The sequence below is a fragment of the Pseudochaenichthys georgianus genome, chromosome 6 (assembly GCF_902827115.2).
Source record: "Pseudochaenichthys georgianus chromosome 6, fPseGeo1.2, whole genome shotgun sequence".
Taxonomy (NCBI): domain Eukaryota; kingdom Metazoa; phylum Chordata; class Actinopteri; order Perciformes; family Channichthyidae; genus Pseudochaenichthys; species Pseudochaenichthys georgianus.
Window position 1 is genome coordinate 45285074 of NC_047508.1, and position 23011 is coordinate 45308084.

Consider the following 23011-nt stretch of genomic DNA (forward strand, 5'->3'; position numbering starts at 1 on the left):
TGTTGAACTCAAATACCTGTACTTTCTACTTCTTACATGTTGAACTCAAATACCTGTACTTTCTACTTCTTACATGTTGAACACAAATACCTGTACTTTCTACTTCTTACATGTTGAACTCAAATACTTGTACTTTCTACTTCTCTCATGTTGAACTCAAATACCTGTACTTTCTACTTCTTACATGTTGAACACAAATACCTGTACTTTCTACTTCTTACATGTTGAACACAAATACCTGTACTTTCTACTGAAGTACACTTCAAAGCCTCTTTACTTTCACTTGAGGAAAGAAGTTTAGTCAGTACTTCTACTTTCACCAGAGTATTTTTAAACACGAGTATCTGTACTTCTACTTGAGCTACGGGAGCAAATAAGGGACATTTTTACTTATGTTTGACCCTTCTGTGTTTCCGTACGGAGCAGGACTTTTATTCCATTCGTCCCACAGTGTTTTTTCACAGCATGTAACAAAATCTCGTCCATGTTTTTTGTCCCTTCAGGGCTCCGGTCCGCTGAACGATAAGACGTTGTTCAAAGAGAGGATGAGTCTTCTGTCTCAGAGCGCCGCCACGCCCATCCACTGTCTGTTTGAGGTGAGCCGCTAACTCCCAGCATGCATCAGTGTCCCAATCACATATTCAGGAAATAAAGGGCTGAATATGAAGGTTTATTTTCCCTTAATGGCTCCCAGGAAGTAGCTGCTTTTCAACGTGTGTGTGTGTGTGTGTGTGTGTGTGTGTGTGTGGGTGTGTGTGCTGTGTGTGTGTGTGTGTGTGTGTGTGTGTTGTGTGGTGTGTGTGTGTGTGTGTGTGGATGTGTGTGTTGTGTGTGTGTGTGTGTGTGGTGTTGTGTGTGTGTGTGTGTGTGTGTGTTGTGGTTGTGTGTGTGTGTGTGTGTGTGTGTGTGTGTGTGTAGCACATAGCCAATGGAGATGAGGTGGAGGTGAAGCGTCTGCTGAGTGAAGGAGAGAACAACGAGGACTTCAGAATGTGTCACCCCCTCTGCTCCTGTGACCTCTGTGACCTCCATGTGTCCGGGTCAGTACACACACACACACACACACACACACACACACACCTTACTCAGACCTCCAGCTGTTGAAGCCTTTAAACAAACAAAGTGCAGAACCTCAATCAGAAAACCCAAGATCACTACACACACACACACACACACACACACACACACACACACACACACACACCAACACACCAACACACCAACACACCAACACCACACACACACACACACCTTATCAGACCTCCAGCTGTGAAGGCCTCTTTAAACATAACAAAGTGCATGAACCCTCAATCAGAAAACCAAGAGTCAACTACAACCACACACACACAACACCACACACACACACACCACACACAACACACCACACACCACACACACACACCCACCACACACACACACACAAACACGCACTTATACACAGAAGAAATAACCATGTAGGTAATGAAGCTGCTTTAAGAGTCACAGTGTTAATTATTAGGGTACGAGACAAACTGCTACTCAATTCCCCTTTCTCACACTTTTTGTCGTTCGTTGCATCATAACTGCAGAACACGCTGCTCTTTCACTTCCCATATTGAACACACACACACACACACACACACACACACACACACACACACACCACACACACAGTACTCTTACATTTTCACATTTCACATTTTTACAATCAACGTTTCCATGAAATTGGAGATTTCAGAGCTCAGAGCCCTTTTCTCAAAGATCTGCAGATAAATACACTGATAAATTATAATGTATGACGTTTTCAAATCTATCTAATTGAAGTCATGTAACTTAGACCACTGTTAGTTTCAGGGATCTGAATGTATATATTTTTAATATTCATTTCTAGATATTGTTAGGAGAAGTTTCACATTATTTTTACTGATATTATTTGGATTTCTTTCCAGACATTTTCAAATTGTTCTATATTTATTTGGGGCTTTGTCCAGATATGTTCCTACCATTAGTTTTTTACATATTCACCTATTAACGACAATACTTTTTTCCTTATGATGATATTTTGAAATATTTAAAACTACTTTTTTTGAGATTAATTTGCACAAAGTTTTGCTAAAAATCGGATATTTTTCACAATTATTATTACAGAATTTTCAGAATTTTTTTACACCTTATTTTCATATATTTGCTAATAATTGTTCACTGACATGTTTCACATATTTCTATCATGTTCCCATATATTTTGCACACTTTTACAAAACATGTTTGTACATATCTTAGCAGTTAGCCTCTAAGTAACCTTAGGTTTGATGACTTCCTGTCGCAGGCGTTGAACGACCCGTCCATCGTCACGCCGTTCTCCAGAGACGACCGAGGTTACACTCCGCTGCACGTCCGCCGCCATCTACGGTGAACACACCACACCACACACACACACACACACACACACCCACACACACACACCACCCACACACACACACACACAACACACACCCACACAAAGGGGTACGTCTATGAAAAGCGCTATATAAATACAATTTTTTATTATTATTATTATTAATATGACATCTTTTAACAAAAAAATGATTTATTGTGTGCGTGTGTGTGTGTGTGTGTGTGTGTGTGTAGGTCAGGCCCGCCTGATCGACTTGCTGGTGTGTAAAGGAGCGGCGGTGAACGCCACGGACTACCATGCCCTCACTCCACTGCACCTGGCCTGCCAGAAGGGGTACCAGGGAGTCACGGTGAACACACACACACACACACACACACACACACACACACACACACACACACACTCCTACGCCCGTGCATTTGACTGTACATAAGATCATTTAAAGCAACTTGTAATTAAAACTGATGAACTGATAATGTGTGAGGTACGTTTATTTATAACGCACATTGTCAGACACAGAAAGTGCTTTACATCAACATTTCAACTTAAAGAAGAAGACGACAGAAAGGAACACAATACATAAACACAATGGAATAACACATTCATAAAAAGCATGCATAAAAGAGATGCAGAATAGTTTTAAAAACAACATTGTAAATACAGTAGGTGCTTAAACAACCTCTGGGTAAGCAGCTAAAAAAAGTAATGTTGTTAGCCTCGATTTAAAACAACTCGGCGTTGGTGAAGACCTTTTCTGTAAACAATGTCTCTGGCTGATCAGATAACTCCCTGAGGATAAGACGTTGATATTAATGTTGTGTTTTGTGTCTGTAGCTGCTGCTGCTGCACTATGAAGCCAACACTGACGCTCAGGACAACAACGGAAACACACCAGCTGCACCTCGCCTGCATGTACGGCCACGAAGACGTGAGTAAACCCTCCATTGTTGTTGTTGTGTTATTAAGAGGATTTCAGCCACGACCCTCCTATGTTTCCTTTAATTTATCTATGAATGAATTATTTTAATATTTTTGTATGTATTATTATTTTATTATTATGTTATTAAAACTATTATTTATTTTATTGATTCATTATTTTTCAACCCTCAATTCTGAAGTATATTGTTATTTATTTATTAAATGTAAATAATATCTCGCACAGATTTAAACATCATCTTTTAAAATATAAAAAAAAATCGGATTCCCAATTTTTTTACGCTTTCCAACGTCCTTTTTTTACTTGTCTGTTAGCTTGTGCTGTTTTTCTCTACTCTAATAGACCATGTTGTGTGCGCGTGTGTGTCAGTGTGTGAAGGCGATGGTTTACTACGACGTGCAGAAGTGCCGCCTGGAGCTTCAGAACGATAAAGGCGACACGGCGCTGCACATCGCGGCGCGTTGGGGCTACGAGGGGATCATCGTGGTGCTGCTGGAGAACGGAGCCAACACCGACGTCTTCAACAAGAGCCGAGACACCCCGCTGCACTGCGCTCTCAACCCCAAGGTCAGGAGAAACGTCTTTATTGGATGCTGAGATGTTGCATTTCTGTGTTGGACCCTGAAGGCAGCATCCCTGGTCCAATGGGACACTGTGATTTGTAATGATTGCAGAAAATAACCTGTGTCAAACAAACGTTTATGATACTTACACGTTTAGTTCAGCAGGATAATCTCCACATATTAACACCACTTTATGATTTCTGAAGTAAAAAGCTAAGCTAGGCTATAAAGGAACTGCAGCACGGTCACATGACTTCACGTCACCACCGCTAAGCTAAAGGTGGCTAATGTTGGGCTATAAAGGAACTACAGCACGGTCACATGACTTCACCTCACCACCGCTAAGCTAAAGGTGGCTAATGTTGGGCTATAAAGGAACTACAGCACGGTCACATGACTTCACGTCACCACCGCTAAGCTAAAGGTGGCTAATGTTGGGCTATAAAGGAACTACTGCACGGTCACATGACCTCACCACCGCTAAGCTAAAGTTGGCTAATGTTGGACTATAACGGAACTACAGCACGGTCACATGACTTCACGTCATCACCGCTAAGCTAAAGGTGGCTAATGTTGGGCTATAAAGGAACTACAGCACGGTCACATGACTTCACGTCACCACCGCTAAGCTAAAGGTGGCTAATTTTGGGCTATAAAGGAACTACAGCACGGTCACATGACTTCACGTCACCACCGCTAAGCTAAAGGTGGCTAATGTTGGGCTATAAAGGAACTACAGCACGGTCACATGACTTCACGTCACCACCGCTAAGCTAAAGGCGGCTAATGTTGGGCTATAAAGGAACTACAGCACGGTCCACATGACTTCACGTCACCACCGCTAAGCTAAAGGTGGCTAATGTTGGGCTATAAAGGAACTACAGCACGGGTCACATGACTTCACGTCACCACCGCTAAGCTAAAGGTGGCTAATGTTGGGCTATAAAGGAACTACAGCACGGTCACATGACTTCACGTCACCACCGCTAAGCTAAAGGGGGCTAATGTTGGGCTATAAAGGAACTACAGCACGGTCACATGACTTCACGTCACCACCGCTAAGCTAAAGGTGGCTAATGTTGGGCTATAAAGGAACTACAGCACGGTCACATGACTTCACGTCACCACCGCTAAGCTAAAGGAGGGTAATGTTGGGCTATAAAGGAACTACAGCACGGTCACATGACTTCACGTCACCACCGCTAAGCTAAAGGTGGCTAATGTTGGGCTATAAAGGAACTACAGCACGGTCACATGACTTCACGTCACCACCGCTAAGCTAAAGGTGGCTAATGTTGGGCTATAAAGGAACTACAGCACGGTCACATGACTTCACGTCACCACCGCTAAGCTAAAGGTGGCTAATGTTGGGCTATAAAGGAACTACAGCACGGTCACATGACTTCACGTCACCACCGCTAAGCTAAAGGTGGCTAATGTTGGGCTATAAAGGAAACTACAGCACGGTCACATGACTTCACGTCACCACCGCTAAGCTAAAGGTGGCTAATGTTGGGCTATAAAGGAACTACAGCACGGTCACATGACTTCACGTCACCACCGCTAAGCTAAAGGAGGCTAATGTTGGGCTATAAAGGAACTACAGCACGGTCACATGACTTCACGTCACCACCGCTAAGCTAAAGGTGGCTAATGTTGGGCTATAAAGGAACTACAGCACGGTCACATGACTTCACGTCACCACCGCTAAGCTAAAGGTGGCTAATGTTGGGCTATAAAGGAACTACAGCACGGTCACATGACTTCACGTCACCACCGCTAAGCTAAAGGCGGCTAATGTTGGGCTATAAAGGAATATGTAATACATGTAGAAATACATCGTTACGTATTGCAGTAGTTATTATACATCCTGAGAAATGTAAAGATATTAGTAATGCAGGATGAAACCTCTTTATTCGTCACATATGAACACACAGCACACACAGTGAAAGTGAAAGTACCAGTTCACTCTCCATATTAAGGTCTGTTTCGGGACTTGAACCGGTGACCCTTAATGTCCCAAGTCCCTACAGACTGAGCCACTGCCGGACATATGAGGACACAATAGACGGTTTCATTCATGTGCTCTTAACTCAAAGGTCAGCAATTTTCTAACTAACTAAATGTTCATTTTAATGTCATCTAAAAATCAATAAATACTTTTTTTTTCTCGGATGTGAAGCTGAAGACATACTCTTTAAAACTTCTAGGTGAGTTTAGCTTTGATGAAAATGGGATCTGACCCACAGAGAGATTTAATACGAGCTGCTGCAGACCATCAAAGGAAAAAAGAAATCGGAGAGAGTTCACTTTATCCAATCCGACATGTTTTAGAGCTCTGACGTTTCTTTAATCTGCTGCTAATTCCTCGTGTGTGTGTGTGTGTGTGTGTGTGTGTGTGTGTGTGTGTGTGTGTGTGTGTGTGTGTGTGTGTGTGTGTGTGTGTGTGTGTGTGTGTGTGTGTGTGTGTGTGTGTGTGTGTGTGTGTGTGTGTGTGTGTGTGTGTGGTGTGGTGTGTGTGTGTGTGTGTGTGTGTGTGTGTGTGTGTGTGTGTGTGTGTGTGTGTGTGTGTGTGTGTGTGTGTGTGTGTGTGTGTGTGTGTGTGTGTGTTCGTTCTCGTAGATCCTGGTGTTGCTGCAGTCGACTCGGAGTGCTCAGCGCAGCAGCAGCGGAGTCGATGTGAGTTTTTTTGGTACTATTTCTTTCAGACACAAAGGCAATTCAAAGTGCTTTACGAAGGCAGAAACACATCGTCAAAAAATAACTAAAGTGAACAAAAACACAATTCATAAAACGTGTTGTGAAATGGAAATGGTGAAAACAGATAATGCTGCAAGAAGGGCTAGGATGACCTCTGGAGGCGCAGCGTTAAAGAGTGTGCAGCCTCGTTTCAAAAGAGCCCAGCGTGGTGAGGTCGGGCGTTAGATTCTCAGGAGGTTTGTTCCAGATCTGCGGAGCGAAGAAACTAAAAGCTGCCTCATAGAGTTGCTGTTTGTATTGTGGTTTCAGTCCATTTAGAGCGCAATAATTTGAAAGTAGAATGTTAAAGTCTGTCCTTTGAGTTGTTGGAGCCAGTGCAGAGCTCTTAGAAGCCAGAACACTCTTTAGATGTTGCTTCAAAAAGGGGAAAAACTTGTGTTGATCTGTGTGTCCTCGTATATATCGATGTATCCTCGTCTCCTCAGTCTCCCAGTCGCTCTCCTCTGGCTTCAGACTGCAGCAGCCGGCGATCCTCCGCCTCCAGCGAGTCCTCTCTGAACTCTGAAGTCAAACCGGACGGAGTCAGGGTCCGACACCGAGAGGTAACACAACGTCACACAACGTAACACAACCACACACTACAGGAAGATCCTTTAAACTGCCAATAGAGACTTTCTTATCTCAGAAACAACTGGAGGTCCTGGTTGAAGAGGGCTTACGCATTACATACATCCCATGTTAATGCACATACAATACATAAAGACAACCCAAAGCAACGAGTGAAAGAGGAGGTACACTAAACCAGCTAACAACTCCCTCTGAAGGGAACTTTGGGATGTTAGCCTTTGCAGACCATTTACATGCACACAAATCTGACTGTGTGTGTGTGTTATTGACAGGTGGAGAAGCTGCTGCGTGCCATAGCAGACGGCGATGTGGAGATGGTGAGAAGTTAAAGCATGTTCTGCTTCTGGACATCCACATCTGGAAGAGTAGACTCATTAATAACTGCTGTTTTCGTGTGTTTGTGTTAAGGTGCGTTACTTGTTGGAGTGGATGGAAGAGGATGATGAAGAGGATCTTCGGCCAGAGGGCCTGCTTTGCCATCCGCTGTGTCAGTGTCCAAACTGCGCTCCCACTCAGAAGGTAAGAGACCAACTCTGATGTGTTGAAAGTTAAACACGTAGATTTGGTGTTTTTATACCTAGGAACTACAGCACGGTCACATGACTTCACGTCACCACCGCTAAGCTAAAGGTGGCTAATGTTGGGCTATAAAGGAACTACAGCACGGTCACATGACTTCACATCACCACCGCTAAGCTAAAGGTGGCTAATGTTGGGCTATAAAGGAACTACAGCACGGTCACATGACTTCACGTCACCACCGCTAAGCTAAAGGCTGCTAATGTTGGGCTATAAAGGAACTACAGCACGGTCACATGACTTCACGACACCACCGCTAAGCTAAAGGCCGCTAATGTTGGACATGGCGGCGGCGGAGCTCAAGTCTAGTTTCTCCACCTGGAGATATTCTCACTATTTCACTTTTGTCGAGCACAAAGAAAATAACGTTTCTGTTAAATGTAAGTTGTGTCCTGGCGGGTCAAAGAGCCTATCTACTGCCCAAACCAGTCATTCAAATCTCTTAAAACATCTGCAAAAACAACATGCTGGTAGCTAGTAACTATGACCGGCACAGACCCAGTCTCAGCCGACGCCACTCCACTCCACCTGCACCTCAGCAACAGCGGCTGGATTTAAACCAAGGGACTGCTCGCCAGGGGAAAGTCCATAAAGCCATTGCACGGTATGTTGTAGAACACATGCAGGCTATTGCTACAGTGGAGTCACCCGCTTTCAGGGAGCTAGTTAGCATGATAGCATGTCCGGGCGGCACACGGCATATGGGACGGAACACCTTTTCCAACTACCTGGAGAAAGAATATACAAAAATGTAAAGCCAGCTTATATCGATGCAATCCAGATTGCATATAATGCATGTCAAGTTGATCAACATTATATTATCTTATAATTTACACACGGCATCTATTGCACGTCTGTCCGTCCTGGGAGAGGGATCCCTCCTCCGTGGCTCTCCCTGAGGTTTCTCCCATGTTCCCTTTAAACTGTGGGGTTTCTTTGGGGGTGTTTCCCTGTCTGATGTGAGGGTCTAAGGACAGAGGGTGTCGTATTGTCATACTGATATTCTGTACAAATTGGAAAGTCCACTGAGACAAATGTAACATGTGTGATATTGGGCTATATAAATAAACATCGATTGATTGTGTCCTCAGCTCTCGGTGCTGCAGGCCGGCTCTCTGGGGGTGAACAGCTGTAACGTGGACGGCTTCTCTCCTCTTCACGTCGCTGCGCTGCACGGACACGCGCTGCTGCTCGCTCTGCTGATCCGACACGGAGCCAACGTCAACGCCAGAAACAACCACAGCGCCACGCCGCTGCACCTGGCCGTCCAGAACAGCCACGTCCAGGTAGGAAGACGCAGAAAACCAGGGCTCCAAATGTTGTTTTTTAATGCTGGGTTAGACAGTTCGTCAAAGGGGGCCTCGTGGTTATATTTTGAGAACTCAAGGCACACCTGTGTAATAATCAGTGCAGTAGTAGATAAGTACCTTTGCTCTAGTACTGTACTGAAGTTACCCTCCTGTGTCATGCTCCCTGATAATAATACAGAAGTGAGTCAACAGCAACTCTGATGTTTCTGTCTCAGCAGGAGAAGTGTGCTGCGTTCATTCAGCCACTCACTGGCACCATCTTATGGCCAGTGGCGGCGCCAGAGTATTTTTGTTGGGTAGTCTATGGTAGGGCTAACCCATACAGTGGTGGGGCTCAAGCAGTATTTGTAATGTAATTACATACACGCTATATCGCACCCCTTGACAGTGAAACGCACGCGTGAGGCTTTTCTTAGTCTCCTTTTATCAGCTAAATTACATCGAGAGCAACAGGTGTGAGTTAAACAATACAATAGCCTATTCTGCTAATTCCACGTTGTTACAACATGCTACGCAGCGGCAGAAACAAGAAAAGTTGGCATATAGAATTGACATGGAGAGGGAGAGAGAGGGAGAGAGACGGCGAGAGAGAGACACAGCACACAACAGGTAGCCTGTGTCTCTATCGTCATACAAAACACTTTTTCAAATGACTATTACAAAATATATTCAAAACTCACTATTCGTCGTGTGACTCTGGCACCTGTTCGACTTGAACCTCAATGCGAGGGCATTTAAGAACAAATCTATCCATCTGATCCTGAAATATACAATTACTCCTAGAAGTTCTGCTGTCTGTCTGCAATTTACTCGGCGCGAGTTTGGGGACTTTTCACTGTGAACGTGACGAATCAGTAATGCATGATGCAGCAGACCCAACGTTGCGTTGCTCTGATTGGCTGTAGGTCTGTTCAAATTGCATTCGGAGGCATTTTGATCTGACCGCGGCGGCACTGATATTATAACGCGAGAGAATGTCCACACCTTTAGTGTATGAAACTCCCCCACTACTTAGACTATTCCTTGCACCCCTCTAGCATAAGCCCGAATGGTCTCAACCATATTGCATCAGTAACGTGCACTTGTTGTAACAGCAGGATCAGTTTGTGTGTTGTGGACACGACCGGCAGATTTTCGCAATCCGTGTTCTCAACATGCTTACTTTAACATAATTTTTCATGGTAGGGCTAAGCCATTTCTTGGTATGGCTGTAGCCTACCCCAGCCATACCCTGGCGCCGCCACTGCTTATGGCAGAAAGACATCAGTGCAATACAAATAAAATGCATTTAATACCTTTTATTTTCTCTGATCACAAAATAATGAATAATAATAATTACAATTAAATAATAATAATTAAGAAGAATAATTGAAACATTTATAATAATTATTAGGATAATTTAAAATACATTTATAATAAACATAACAATTATAATAGTACATTATATTTCCAGAGTTATTTTCATGGCATGTAAAAACCCTTTACATGAACAAGTAAAAAATACCATAGAGAGAGAAATAAGCTTTTTGTCTGCATTAAAAAAATATATATATATTTTATCGCGTACATATTTTGGTTTATTTTATGTCCAGTTGTTTACAGTTTCATTGTGTTTTGTTTTTTAGTCTTTCTGAAATGTGCGACTTCCTGTTTCAGGTGATGAGGTTCCTGTTGGAGTGCAACGCCAAACTGAACAAGAAGGATCACTATGGAAACACGCCGCTCATCCAGGCCTGTCTGTGTGGGAACCTGGAGACCGCCAGCACCTTGTTACAGGTACACACAGATTTTTATTTATGTACATCTTTCACATCTTTTTTCATTAAGTCTTCAGACATTTTTTCCACATTTTAGACGTAATTTTCTAAAGTTTTTTCGGGTATCGTCAGACTTTATTTGCTGTTGGCTAGCTTAATCTGCAGAGGCACACACTCTGAACGCACCTCAACACGCACCTGAACATACTCTGAACACACTCTGAAGAGAAACCAGATGGAAGACACACACACTCTGAACGCACCTCAACACACTGAACACACTCCACAGGAGAGACACCAGACGGAAGATACAAGCACACACACACACACACACACACACACACACACACACACACACACACACACACACACACACACACACACACACACACTCTGAACGCACCTGAACACTCCTTTGATTTGATTTGAACACACCTGAACGCTCCTGCACACACACTGAACACACTCCACAGAAGAGACATCAGACGGAAGACACACACACACACACACACACACACACACACACACACACACACACACACACACACACACACACACTGAACGCACCTGAACACACTCTGAACGCACCCTGAATGCAATCAACAGAAGAGAAACCAGACGGAAGACACACACTGAGAACTCTTGCATCATATTCCAGAAATCACCTTGTGTGTGTGTGTGTGTGTGTGTGTGTGTGTGTGTGTGTGTGTGTGTGTGTGTGTGTGTGTGTGTGTGTGTGTGTGTGTGTGTGTGTGTGTGTGTGTGTGTGTGTGTGTGTGTGTGTGTGTGTGTGTGTGTGTGTGTGTGTGTGTATAGAGCGATGCGTTGGTGAACGTGGTTAATCAGCAGGGGAACACGGCGCTGCACGAGGCGGTGCGAGGGGGGCAGCAGGCGCTGGTGGAGCTGCTGCTGAGGGGGGGGGCGGCGCCGGGCCTCAGGAACAAGAGGCACAGGACAGCGCTGGAATGCGCCTACGAGCTGGGAGGCAAGGTGATGATACACACACACACACACACACACACACTGTAGGGACATTAAAACTACTTTTTCTGGTCTTTTTTGAAGATTCTTCTGGTATTTTTCCGACTTTAATTACAAATGTTTTCAGCACTTTTCTGCTATTATTAAGCTCGTTGTAATTCCTTTTCTTTAAGATCATCACATGTTTGTTTTTTTCCTGTGTGCATTATTCAAAAGTTATATGAAATTTGTTCACATACATTTCACATGTTTTTTTCACATATTTAAACTTTTATCGTACATTTTCCGAAATGTTTCAAATATTTATGCTACTTTTAGCTCAAATGCCGAAAATTTGTTTTTTACCTTTAATAAAATACACTCTAGGCTATGCTTATTTTATATATCTAAAATTCCAACTTATTTTCAATCAAGCTGAAGACTTTTCTGTTTGCCTTTTTATTAAATCAAATATAACTATTGTATGATTTATATCTTATACCTGTCTTATTACTTCTTAGCTTGGTTCTATTGACATTTTCTTTTTTTGATAATATGAGGTTATTAAAAGTCAGACAATAGAATGTTTGTCAGTCCGAAACACAAGGTTAATAACTTTAATATGATATAAATAGAGAAAACGTCATAACAAAACATATTTGGTAATTAATTTTCAGCCCTTGTAAAGATGTTTGTAACTTTCATCTAACTTTTTTAACATCTTCCTCCTTCAGAACACGGAGATCCTGAGAGCTCTGCAGCAAGCGTCCGGACTTTCTCCCGACGCTGAGCCAATCAAACTCCTCTCTGTGCCCAAAGGCGCTCTGGGTAATTCATATCAGCATTGTTTTAATAACGTTGTTCACGTCCAAAAGAAAATAACTTTCATTTTAAGCTTTGCACCAAAATGCTTACAACATACTGAATGTCTGATTTATTTACAGCTTGTTAATAGAAGTATTTGAAGTGTCTCTCCGTACATTTGTAGCCAAACTGTTTCATTTAAAGTCTGTTATTATTATTATTTAGGATTTAATTTCTCGTTGTCTCTGCAGCTCATTCCTTCGTGCAGCGTCTGCGGCTTCATGATCACGCAAATGGCCGGAGACAGAAACTAGCTCAGTCCATCAGCAGGTAGCTCTAAAAGATCAGCTCTCTGATAATCCAAATATAAGATTGAGTTTGAGTCATTTTAATATCTGTGCTTTGATTCAGGATGAATCAGATGAAGAAAGGATCGTCCAGGTGTTCACCGAACCTCAACCCGGTACATTTGAGTTTATTTTAACTGTTATAATCCCTCACTACATGCCACACCAAAATGACTGGTTTCACGGGTAAAACATAACAATGGAATGCATGGTATAGAGCGGTGCAGTGACGCGTCCTAAAACCCTGCAGGAAGCTGCTGGTCCCCTCGACAAAAAAGCAACGGGATTTCTCCATAGGATTTGGAATATTGTAAAAAACCAGGTCTGTGGAAAACGAACCTGTTTGATAAATGCACGTTTTGTTCAGCCGGATAATCTCCACATGTCTACCCTACTTTTATCATTTTTGAATCATAAATCTAATGGCCAGAACGTTATGCTATAAAGGAACTACAGCCGACTCCAGCAGCACGACTTCAACGTCACGCCGACTTCAGATCCATATTCACACACACAGATTCTAGATGGAACAAGTTGAAGTGTTAGTCTGAACACTTTGCAGGAGGCAGGGACTTGCTTTCAAGCAGAACAGAAACTAACTTAGAGGAGTGTTTACGTGTTCGGCGTAATGACGTACAACGACCTCCACGACTTCTGTAGTCCTATTCAGCCACTTGGTAACAACCATCGTTTTTCAGACACGTCAACTCTTCAGAAATCACCAGTGGGGTCACTGCTGATGGATTTAATGTCGTAGAACAAAACGTGATCCGTCTCTTCAATGCGTCTCAACCTCAGACCTTAGTTCAGATAGTTTCCTAAACCCTATGGAGAGATCCCATTGGCTCTGAGACGAGGGAACAGGAAGTGGTGAAACTCCCTTCCTGGTTTTAGGACTCATTCCTACACCACTCTATTGGCTATATAAAAAAGAAAATATAAGGAACATTAAAGATTTTCCTGGCTAAAAATGTTATTTCTATAAACCGTTTAAATCATTTATACAAAAGAGAAAATGGATAAACATGATTAATTTATTCTTGTCTCAACACAATCCAAATCTATAACATTTAAATACAATTTAAATAAATTTTAAAAAGCACACAGTTTGAGTTAAGATAATGAAGGTGCCTCTTATAGTCATGTATTTCTGGTAGAAAATCACAGTTAAAACACACGTGTTGGGCCGACTAATAAAGCTAATAGCTGTTATTTAAACAATTGATTCCTTATGTTTCCAGATAACAAAATGTGTGCTTTTTCCACTGTGTTTCCCTCAATCTTTTTTGAACGTTTGATGCCCTCTTACTCCCGGTTTTCTGGTTTGATTTGGATTTTCCTTCCTCAGGAGAGTCCGGAGAGGAGGAGGCTGAGGAGGGGGGAGACCCTGGAGGTCAGCAGCCCCTCAGCGAGCCTCGATGGTGGGGCTCGGATCAGGGAGAGGCCCCTGGGTCGCTGGCACACCCTGGACTCAGGAGAACACACAGAGGAACACACATACACTCTGAACTCACCTGAACACACTCAGAACGCACCTGAACACACTCAGAACGCTCCTGAACACACTCAGAACGCACCTGAACACACTCTGAACGCACCTGAACACACTCTGAACGCACTTGAACACACTCAGAACGCACCTGAACACACTCAGAACACTCCAGAACACACTCAGAACGCTCCTGAACACACTCTGAACGCTTCAGAGCACACTCAGAACGTTCCTGAACACACTCAGAACGCTCCTGAACACACTCTGAACGCTCCTAAACACACTCTGAACGCTCCTGAACACACTCTGAACGCTCCTGAACACACTCAGAACGCTCCTGAACACACTCAGAACGCTCCAGAACACACTCTGAACGCACCTGAACACACTCTGAACGCTCCTGAACACACTCAGAACGCACCTGAACACACTCAGAACGCTCCTGAACACACTCAGAACGCACCTGAACACACTCAGAACGCACCTGAACACACTCAGAACGCACCTGAACACACTCAGAACGCACCTGAACACACTCTGAACGCACCTGAACACACTCTGAACGCTCCTGAACACACTCAGAACGCTCCTGAACACACTCAGAACGCACCTGAACACACTCAGAACGCACCTGAACACACTCAGAACGCACCTGAACACACTCAGAACGCACCTGAACACACTCGGAACGCTCCTGAACACACTTGGAACGCACCTGAACACACTCAGAACGCTCCTGAACACACTCGGAACGCTCCTGAACACATTCAGAACGCTCCTGAACACACTCGGAACGCTCCTGAACACACTCGGAACGCTCCAGAACACACTCGGAACGCTCCTGAATACACTCGGAACGCTCCAGAACACACTCAGAAGGCTCCTGAACACACTCAGAACGCTCCTGAACACACTCAGAACGCTCCTGAACACACTCAGAACGCACCTGAACACACTCTGAACGCTCCAGAACACACTCAGAAAGCTCCTGAACACACTCAGAACGCTCCTGAACACACACAGAACGCTCCTGAACACACTCAGAACGCTTCTGAACACACTCAGAACGCACCTGAACACACTCAGAACGCTCCTGAACACACTCCACAGGAGAGACACCAGACGAAAGACACACACACCGAGAACTCTTCTGAAAACCCCCCTACAAACACCTCATCTACTGAAGCCCCTCCTGCACACACTTCTTCTGAATCTCCTCCTACACACACCTCATCTAAAAACCCTCCGACACACACCTCATCCGAACCTCTTCCTACACACACCCTCATCGACCACACACCTCATCTGAACCTCTTCCTACACACACCTCATCTCCAACATACACTGTATCTACACACACCTTATCTGAATCTCCTCCCTCACACACCTCAAACACTTCTCCTGACCCCACAGAGGATTCTCCCCCCACCAGTCTCGACCCTCTAAATGGAGAGTTGGAGTCATGTGATGACCAACGTCCGTCAGAAAAATAGGGCGGGGCTTCCTGTCCCACCTCCATCCCGACCAATGGACGAGGAGAGTCAGGTCGTGGAGGTGGTGAATGAAAAGGAGGAGTAACCAGCCGTCTGGTTTCTCCTACCCTCGATGTAAGACTGCAAAAGCCCTGAGAGGCAACGAGGAAATACGAATTATGGGAGGGTTTTTTTTTTCAATCCTGGTCTAAAGTTTTCTCTCCTGTGTTTATGACTTAAAAAACAGGTGGAAAATAAAAGTTTTTGCCAGGATTATCTCCTTAAAAAATCTTCTTTAAATACTCAAAATAGTGCTTTATTAATTAAATGTAGTTTTATTATTAAAAATCGAAAATATATTAGTATTTCTATTAATAATTACTATTGTTTAGAAGAATTGCATAGTGATAATATTGCTTTATTTAATAATAATAAAGCATTATTTTACATTTTTAAAGCGCTTGTTGTAATACTCACTTTGGCCACCAGAGGCTCCAATTTGGCACCACCACTACCAGCTGATTAACGCAGATTAAAATACATTTATAGCCCAAATAAAGGCAGTACAGTATTATAACTTGACTTGCAATAGCCTACCAGTATTTGGAGAAACTAAAACATCATAAATACTTTAATATTCAGAACGTAGCGTAGTGAGCACACCTATCAACCTCTTGCGGCCAAAAACAGTATTACAACAACAAAGACCTAACACAAAAATTATGAATCACCTCCAAATCTTATTTTTCCTCCGGTTTTCAACATTTCTTTCAGATAAATTATCTTGACAAAAGCTTTTCCTGGCAACAACTTATTTGTAACCCTTTAAATCAGACATACATGAGAAAACGTTATTGGATCAGACTTTAGAATATGGATCGACACGCTTTCTGCTCATGCAGAGGCCAAAAACTAAAAGCACACAGTTTGATATCAGAGAATGAAGCTTGCCTCTTATAGTCGCTGTATCTCCGGTAGAAAACCACTGACTGTTGATGCTTATGACTGTATTTTAATCCATTTGATTCCAACATGTTTGTGTAACTGATCCTGCATTGAAGTTTTTCAAGTTTCTGCAGAAATGCAATTGGATCTCGTTGGTCTTATCCACCAGCCGGGATAAAGTCCTCCTCTCTTCTCTTGAGTTTGAAGCACTTTCTTGGCTCCACAAAATAAGAAAAAGGGATGCAAACGGACATGAAAACGGTTTGCTTTAGAGTTCAGCCGTGAGCCTGTAGCTCTGTCAGACTTTAGTGGGAAAACATGTAGTTTTACTTGAAATGTTCAGTGTTCAAATGTTTGATTTGAAGTTTGGTTTGTTTGATATTTTTCCCCGTTTAACATCCAACTACTCCATTTATATTTTTATTAGGATTATTTTTAATTTATTTATGACCCCTTGTCTTGTGTTCAGAGAGGTAGATTTTTTTTTTCCTGAATGTCAAAAATGTGTGTTTTCTGCTCAGATATAGTTCAGGTTAAAGGATCACACTGCTGGTTTTTAATGTTTTATATCCCATTAAATACAAAAAAATGTTGCATCAATGCTTCTAACTATTTATAAAATCATACTGAAATATTTTGGGTTAATTCCCTTGTTTTACAATAAAAGTCTTACTTTGATTTGAAAAATGCTGCTGATTTCTTTAGTTATTTTCATATAAATATATTCATTTATTTCACCAGAAACCTGTCAGCAGTGAGAACTCTTCTGAAACCCCCCCACACACTTCTTCTACTAAAGCCCCTCCCACACACACTTCATCTACTAAAGCCCCTCCCACACACACTTCATCTACTAAAGCCCCTCCCACACACACTTCATCTACTAAAGCCCCTCCCACACACTACTAAAGCCCCTCCCACACACACTTCATCTACTAAAGCCCCTCCCACTCACACTTCATCTACTAAAGCCCCTCCCACACACACTCATCTACTAAAGCCCCTCCCACACACTACTAAAGCCCCTCCCACACACACTTCATCTACTAAAGCCCCTCCCACACACACTTCATCTACTAAAGCCCCTCCCACTCACACTTCATCTACTAAAGCCCCTCCCACACACACTTCATCTACTAAAGCCCCTCCCACACACACTTCATCTACTAAAGCCCCTCCCACACACTACTAAAGCCCCTCCCACACACACTTCATCTACTAAAGCCCCTCCCACACACACTTCATCTACTAAAGCCCCTCCCACACACACTTCATCTACTAAAGCCCCTCCTACTCACACTTCATCTACTAAAGCCCCTCCCACACACTACTAAAGCCCCTCCCACACACACTTCATCTACTAAAGCCCCACCCACACACACTTCACCTACTAAAGCCCCTCCCACACACACTTCATCTACTAAAGCCCCTCCTACTCACACTTCATCTACTAAAGCCCCACCCACACACACTTCATCTACTAAAGCCCCTCCCACACACACTTCACTAAAGCCCCTCCCACACACACTTCATCTACTAAAGCCCCACCCAAGGCAAGGCAAGTTTATTTATATAGCACTTTTCAACACAAGGCAATTCAAAGTGCTTTACAAAAAATGAAAGACATTAAGCATTAAAAAAGAAAAGCTAATAAAATAAACATTAAAAGAAAAAATACATGGATAAAAGTTACAGTGCAGTTTAAGATGTGAATAGTTCAATTAAAAGCAGCGACAAAGAGAAAAGTCTTCTTGCTGGATTTAAAAGTAGTCAGAGTTGCAGCGGACCTGCAGGTTTCTGGGAGTTTGTTCCAGATGTTTGGAGCATAATAACTGAACGCTGCTTCTCCATGTTTAGTTCTGTCTCTGGGGACAGAAAGCTGACCAGTCCCTGAAGACCTGAGAGATCTGGATGGTTCATCATTTAGCAGGAGGTCAGACATGTATTTTGGGCCTAAACCATTCAAAGCTTTATAAACCAGCAGCAGTATTTAGAAATCTATTCTTTGAGACACAGGAAGCCAGTGTGAAGACTACACACACTTCATCTACTAAAGCCCCTCCCACACACACTCCATCAACACCTCACCTGTATCTCCTACACACACTTCATCTCCACACCATTTGTTAAGGATATCTTTGGCAGTAGTTTCCAGCATATCAAGGGAATAAAAGTCACCAAATACATAATGGATGAAGAATTATGGGCTCAAATGGATATTTAACAAAAACATAGGATTTATTTTAGAGCAGGCAAAGAATTTAATAAGAGGAAATAATTATTCTTTTTAATTCCTCCTTAAAAAAAAAATAGGTTAATGTTTTTGTTTTAATATGTGTGAAATGATGTGCTCTAATTCCATTGGTCATCGGTGATGGAAAACCGAGTATTCGCTGAGCCTTCAGTTTGGTCCTTTAACATTAGATGTTCAGTGCATTACAACGAAATGAAGCGTCTGCAGAAACGTCTCCGTCAGTGTTTCTGTTCATAATAATGTCACATGTTCATGTTATTTGTTTCGGTGAGGATGAAGCTTCAGACTCGATGTGTTTCGTCCATTTTGTGTCCATTGTTTTTCACTTTAACATGAAAGGATGTCGAAGCCGCTAAACTGCAGAAGTCGAGCCTTAATTATTTTTGTACCACTGGTTTTATTTTTACGGTTTTGGATGTTTTTTAAATGATGTGAATGTGCCTTCTTTAATTCACACCTTGATAATACATATAATAAATCATTGAGACTAATTTTATTATGAGATTGACGTTTTTGTTCCGGTTTATATTAACAGTATGTAATGAAAACATTGGCATGGCTTTTAAATGATAAATCAAATGAATAACAAACAATACAACTTTATATCTGAGACATATTATATGTTGTTGAAAATGAGTATAATAGGAGCAATATGTTTCACACTGAGTGGATATTTTCAGCTCCCGCTCTGTGCACACCGCCCACTGGCGCCCCAGAGCTGCCCCATGACGTCACCGTTTACATCGCTGATTTGCTCCCCAACGGCAGCTCACAACAACAACAACAACAACAGCGTTGGGTCGATGATCGTGTTGCTTTTAATCACACGAAGCCAGAATAAATTGAATAACGACTTCTCCAACCTTATGCTTTGCTCCAGAGTGCCGTGGTTCATTGTTTATTCATGTGTTTCTGCAGCATTTACCGACCGCTGCAGTGCTGCTCTTCCACGGGAGTATTCTCCCGTTAGCTCCCGTTAGCTCGCACTGCAGCGGCCGCTCTAAAGTATTCACTGTCCGACTCACACAAGCAGCTGATGCATATCCCCAGTTCCCCTTAGCCTAAGTGAATGTGTGTCAGTCTGAATTGACACTGTTTGGTATCACAACGTTGTTATGAAAGTTTCTCTGGTATAAAACGGGTGATGTTGGCATAGCAACCGAAGCTAAACTGACTACTTGCATCCAATAGCTGCAATAATACAAAACAACACGTCTGCCTCTCTCCACAATGATCGATAACAGCGACGGATGGTCAAAGTAAGGCACAGATAAACAGAATCCACCACGAAGCCTGGTTAGTGCTGCCTGACTTTATAAAGTGTGTTTATAGGCACTACTGCTTGTAGGCAGGCTGACAGTCGACCCATGGGAGGGGGGTTTAGTTTCCTGCACGCCTCGACGTAAGAGAGACGTAAGCGACGTCACCTCTTAGCTCCAAAGCTCTTGCCTCTGGACCGACAATTTTTTGGAGCTGGAAAATGAAGCGGATTCCGGAGCTACGAGCCGGCGCCGCTCCGGTGTGAAACAGGAAAACACCGGCGCTTTTCAGGCTCCAGCTCCGAGCCGGAGCTGAAAAGGCGCTGGTGTGAAAGGGGCAAGTGGGGAGGAACCGTGAATCTGTCAAACCACACACGACTCGCTGTGAGACAGTGGTGAACCGTGTCACAACTGGACCGTCTGTCGACACACCCCCAGTTAATGGGGAGAAATACGATAAGATAATACGATAGGCCGATTGTCGAACCTCAGATTGAGGAGGAACAGCTTTTTACTCTCGCAAGGGATCCTGGAGGGGGCCTGGGAGTACGCTTATCCGGTCTTACAATGTGTTTTGTAGACTTGGAGAAGGCGTATGACCGGGTTCCCAGGGAGTTACTGTGGGAGGTGCCTGCGGGAGTATGGGGTGAGGGGGTCTCTACTCAGAGGGCCATCCAATCTCTGTACTCCCAAAGCGAGAGCTGTGTCCGGGTCCTCGGCAAGTAAGTCGGACCCATTTCCGGTGAGGGTTGGCCTCCGCCAGGGCTGCGCTTTGTCACCAATCCTGTTTGTAATATACATGGATCGGATTTCGAGGCGTAGTCGTGGGGGGGGGGGGGTCTGCAGTTCGGTGGACCTAAGGATTGCACCACTGCTTTTGCAGATGATGTGGTTCTGATGGCTTCATCGGTCTGCGGACCTTCAGCACTCACTGGATCGGTTCGCAACCGAGTGTGAAGTGGCTGGATGAGGATCAGCACCTCCAAATCTGAGGCCATGGGTTCTCAGCAGGAAAACCGATGGACTGTCCACTTCCAAGTAGGGAATGAGTCCTTACCCCCAAGTGAAGGAGTTCAAGTATTCACCATGACTGCATGGCAGCCCTGTGGGTTTTATATACTAACTGCAGCCTGATGCGTGCTTCTTAGAAATGACCAGTCTGACACTGAAACTAATGACATGAATGCATGAGTTAAAGAAACTCTTAATCTCCTATACTTCACATATCTACACATTGAGACATTACAAATCCCTCGTAGACATTAATTCATTACTCTGATTAAACACACATTGGATTTTCCAGTGGTGAAAGTGATTAAGGGCTACTCGATCTGAAAATGAAAACAAGTTATTTGAAAGAAGAATTCTACTGTAATAATTGTGAAAACTCAAAATCACAGAGAAGCCTGAATGTGGCCCGGAGAAGAAAGTGTCCATCTTTGCTTTTATACATTTGTATCAGTAAATAGGATTAAAGCAGGGAAAGCAGTAGAAATGCGACATTACATGTAGGGGAAACAGAGAGTTGGTTAATTAGAGGGTCTGTGGGGTGTAGAGGGACTAGAATAGACTCAAAGTAAACCACTTGTTACAAAGATGAGTTAATGTCCTCCCCAGAGAGTGACACGCGCTCACTCACAGAAGCCTACACTGAGAGGAGGAGCCACACTGAAACAGGAGACCTCACAGAAACGAAAGTGAAAGTTAGTGGTGAGCAGAGCTGCGGTCCAGACAGCGTCTCTGTTTCTCTGAATAAACTACTGAATCCAGCAGCTTCTCCTCACCACACAGCAGAACCTCTGCCACACTGGTGAGTGCACTACAGACACACACCGCCTCACTAAACACGAGACGAAGAACAGGAACAGCCAGGCGTGCTAACAGCTAACTAGCCTAGCTCAGATTGTTTGGGAGGTCTCTTTTTGTGTAGTCTGTAAGGGCACGACATTTAGATGTAAACGGTGACGGTTTTCTTAGTCTCATACGTGTTTAAAAGATCTATACCTATATGTATATGTATGTTTAGGTTTTACATTTCAGAGGGCAAAAGGTGGATTTGCAAATGGTTAAGGACTGGGAGGTTTTATGGTGGGAATGTTTAGAGAATGTCCTAACAGAATGTTTGGGTAGGATTAGTAGACTGTTTTCTTTCTTCTACTAGTGGGAATGTGAGCTGTGTTCGGGGTGCAGAGACCCTCTTTAGCCTCTGAGGGTGAAGCTGCTCTGTTCCTCCATTTTAGATCGTATTTGACTTTCTTTATTACTTTGTTAAAGACAAAATTTCTACATGACTCATTTATCAGTTTCTCTGAAGGGAATTATAATTTCTACTACAAGCAGCAAAGCTGATAATTGACAATGTTTCAACATCAGGTATAAACTCCAAACCTCAGGAATTCCTCTCGGGGACATTTTTTAAGAAGCCCTATTATGCTTTTAGGGTGTTTCCCTTTCCTGTAGTGTTCTATAGGTTTCTGTGCATGTCAATGGTCTGCAGAGGCTAGCATCCATGTGCTCCTTCTCTTTGAATAACTATCACGCAGCTAATAGCCACATGCTTCAGTCATTTAAAGGTCACTTATTATGCAAAATGCACTTCTTGATGTCTTTTATACTTGTGTGTCCCCGGTG

The 23011-nt window shown here is 43.3% G+C and overlaps 1 protein-coding gene across 1 annotated transcript in view; it reads left to right on the forward strand.

Annotated features, from left to right (window-relative positions):
- The window catches only part of ankrd27 (ankyrin repeat domain 27 (VPS9 domain)), a 55695-nt gene that overhangs the window by 29920 nt on the left and 2764 nt on the right, over positions 1-23011 (forward strand). Inside the window, 20 exon segments of the mRNA XM_071203421.1 lie at positions 504-596; positions 919-1044; positions 2306-2374; positions 2376-2388; positions 2608-2723; positions 3209-3268; positions 3270-3302; positions 3681-3878; positions 6497-6553; positions 7060-7176; positions 7474-7518; positions 7610-7720; positions 8872-9066; positions 10747-10866; positions 11664-11837; positions 12542-12635; positions 12863-12941; positions 13023-13074; positions 14307-15796; positions 17337-17340. Of these exon segments, the coding sequence (XP_071059522.1) occupies positions 504-596; positions 919-1044; positions 2306-2374; positions 2376-2388; positions 2608-2723; positions 3209-3268; positions 3270-3302; positions 3681-3878; positions 6497-6553; positions 7060-7176; positions 7474-7518; positions 7610-7720; positions 8872-9066; positions 10747-10866; positions 11664-11837; positions 12542-12635; positions 12863-12941; positions 13023-13074; positions 14307-15796; positions 17337-17340 (3246 nt within the window).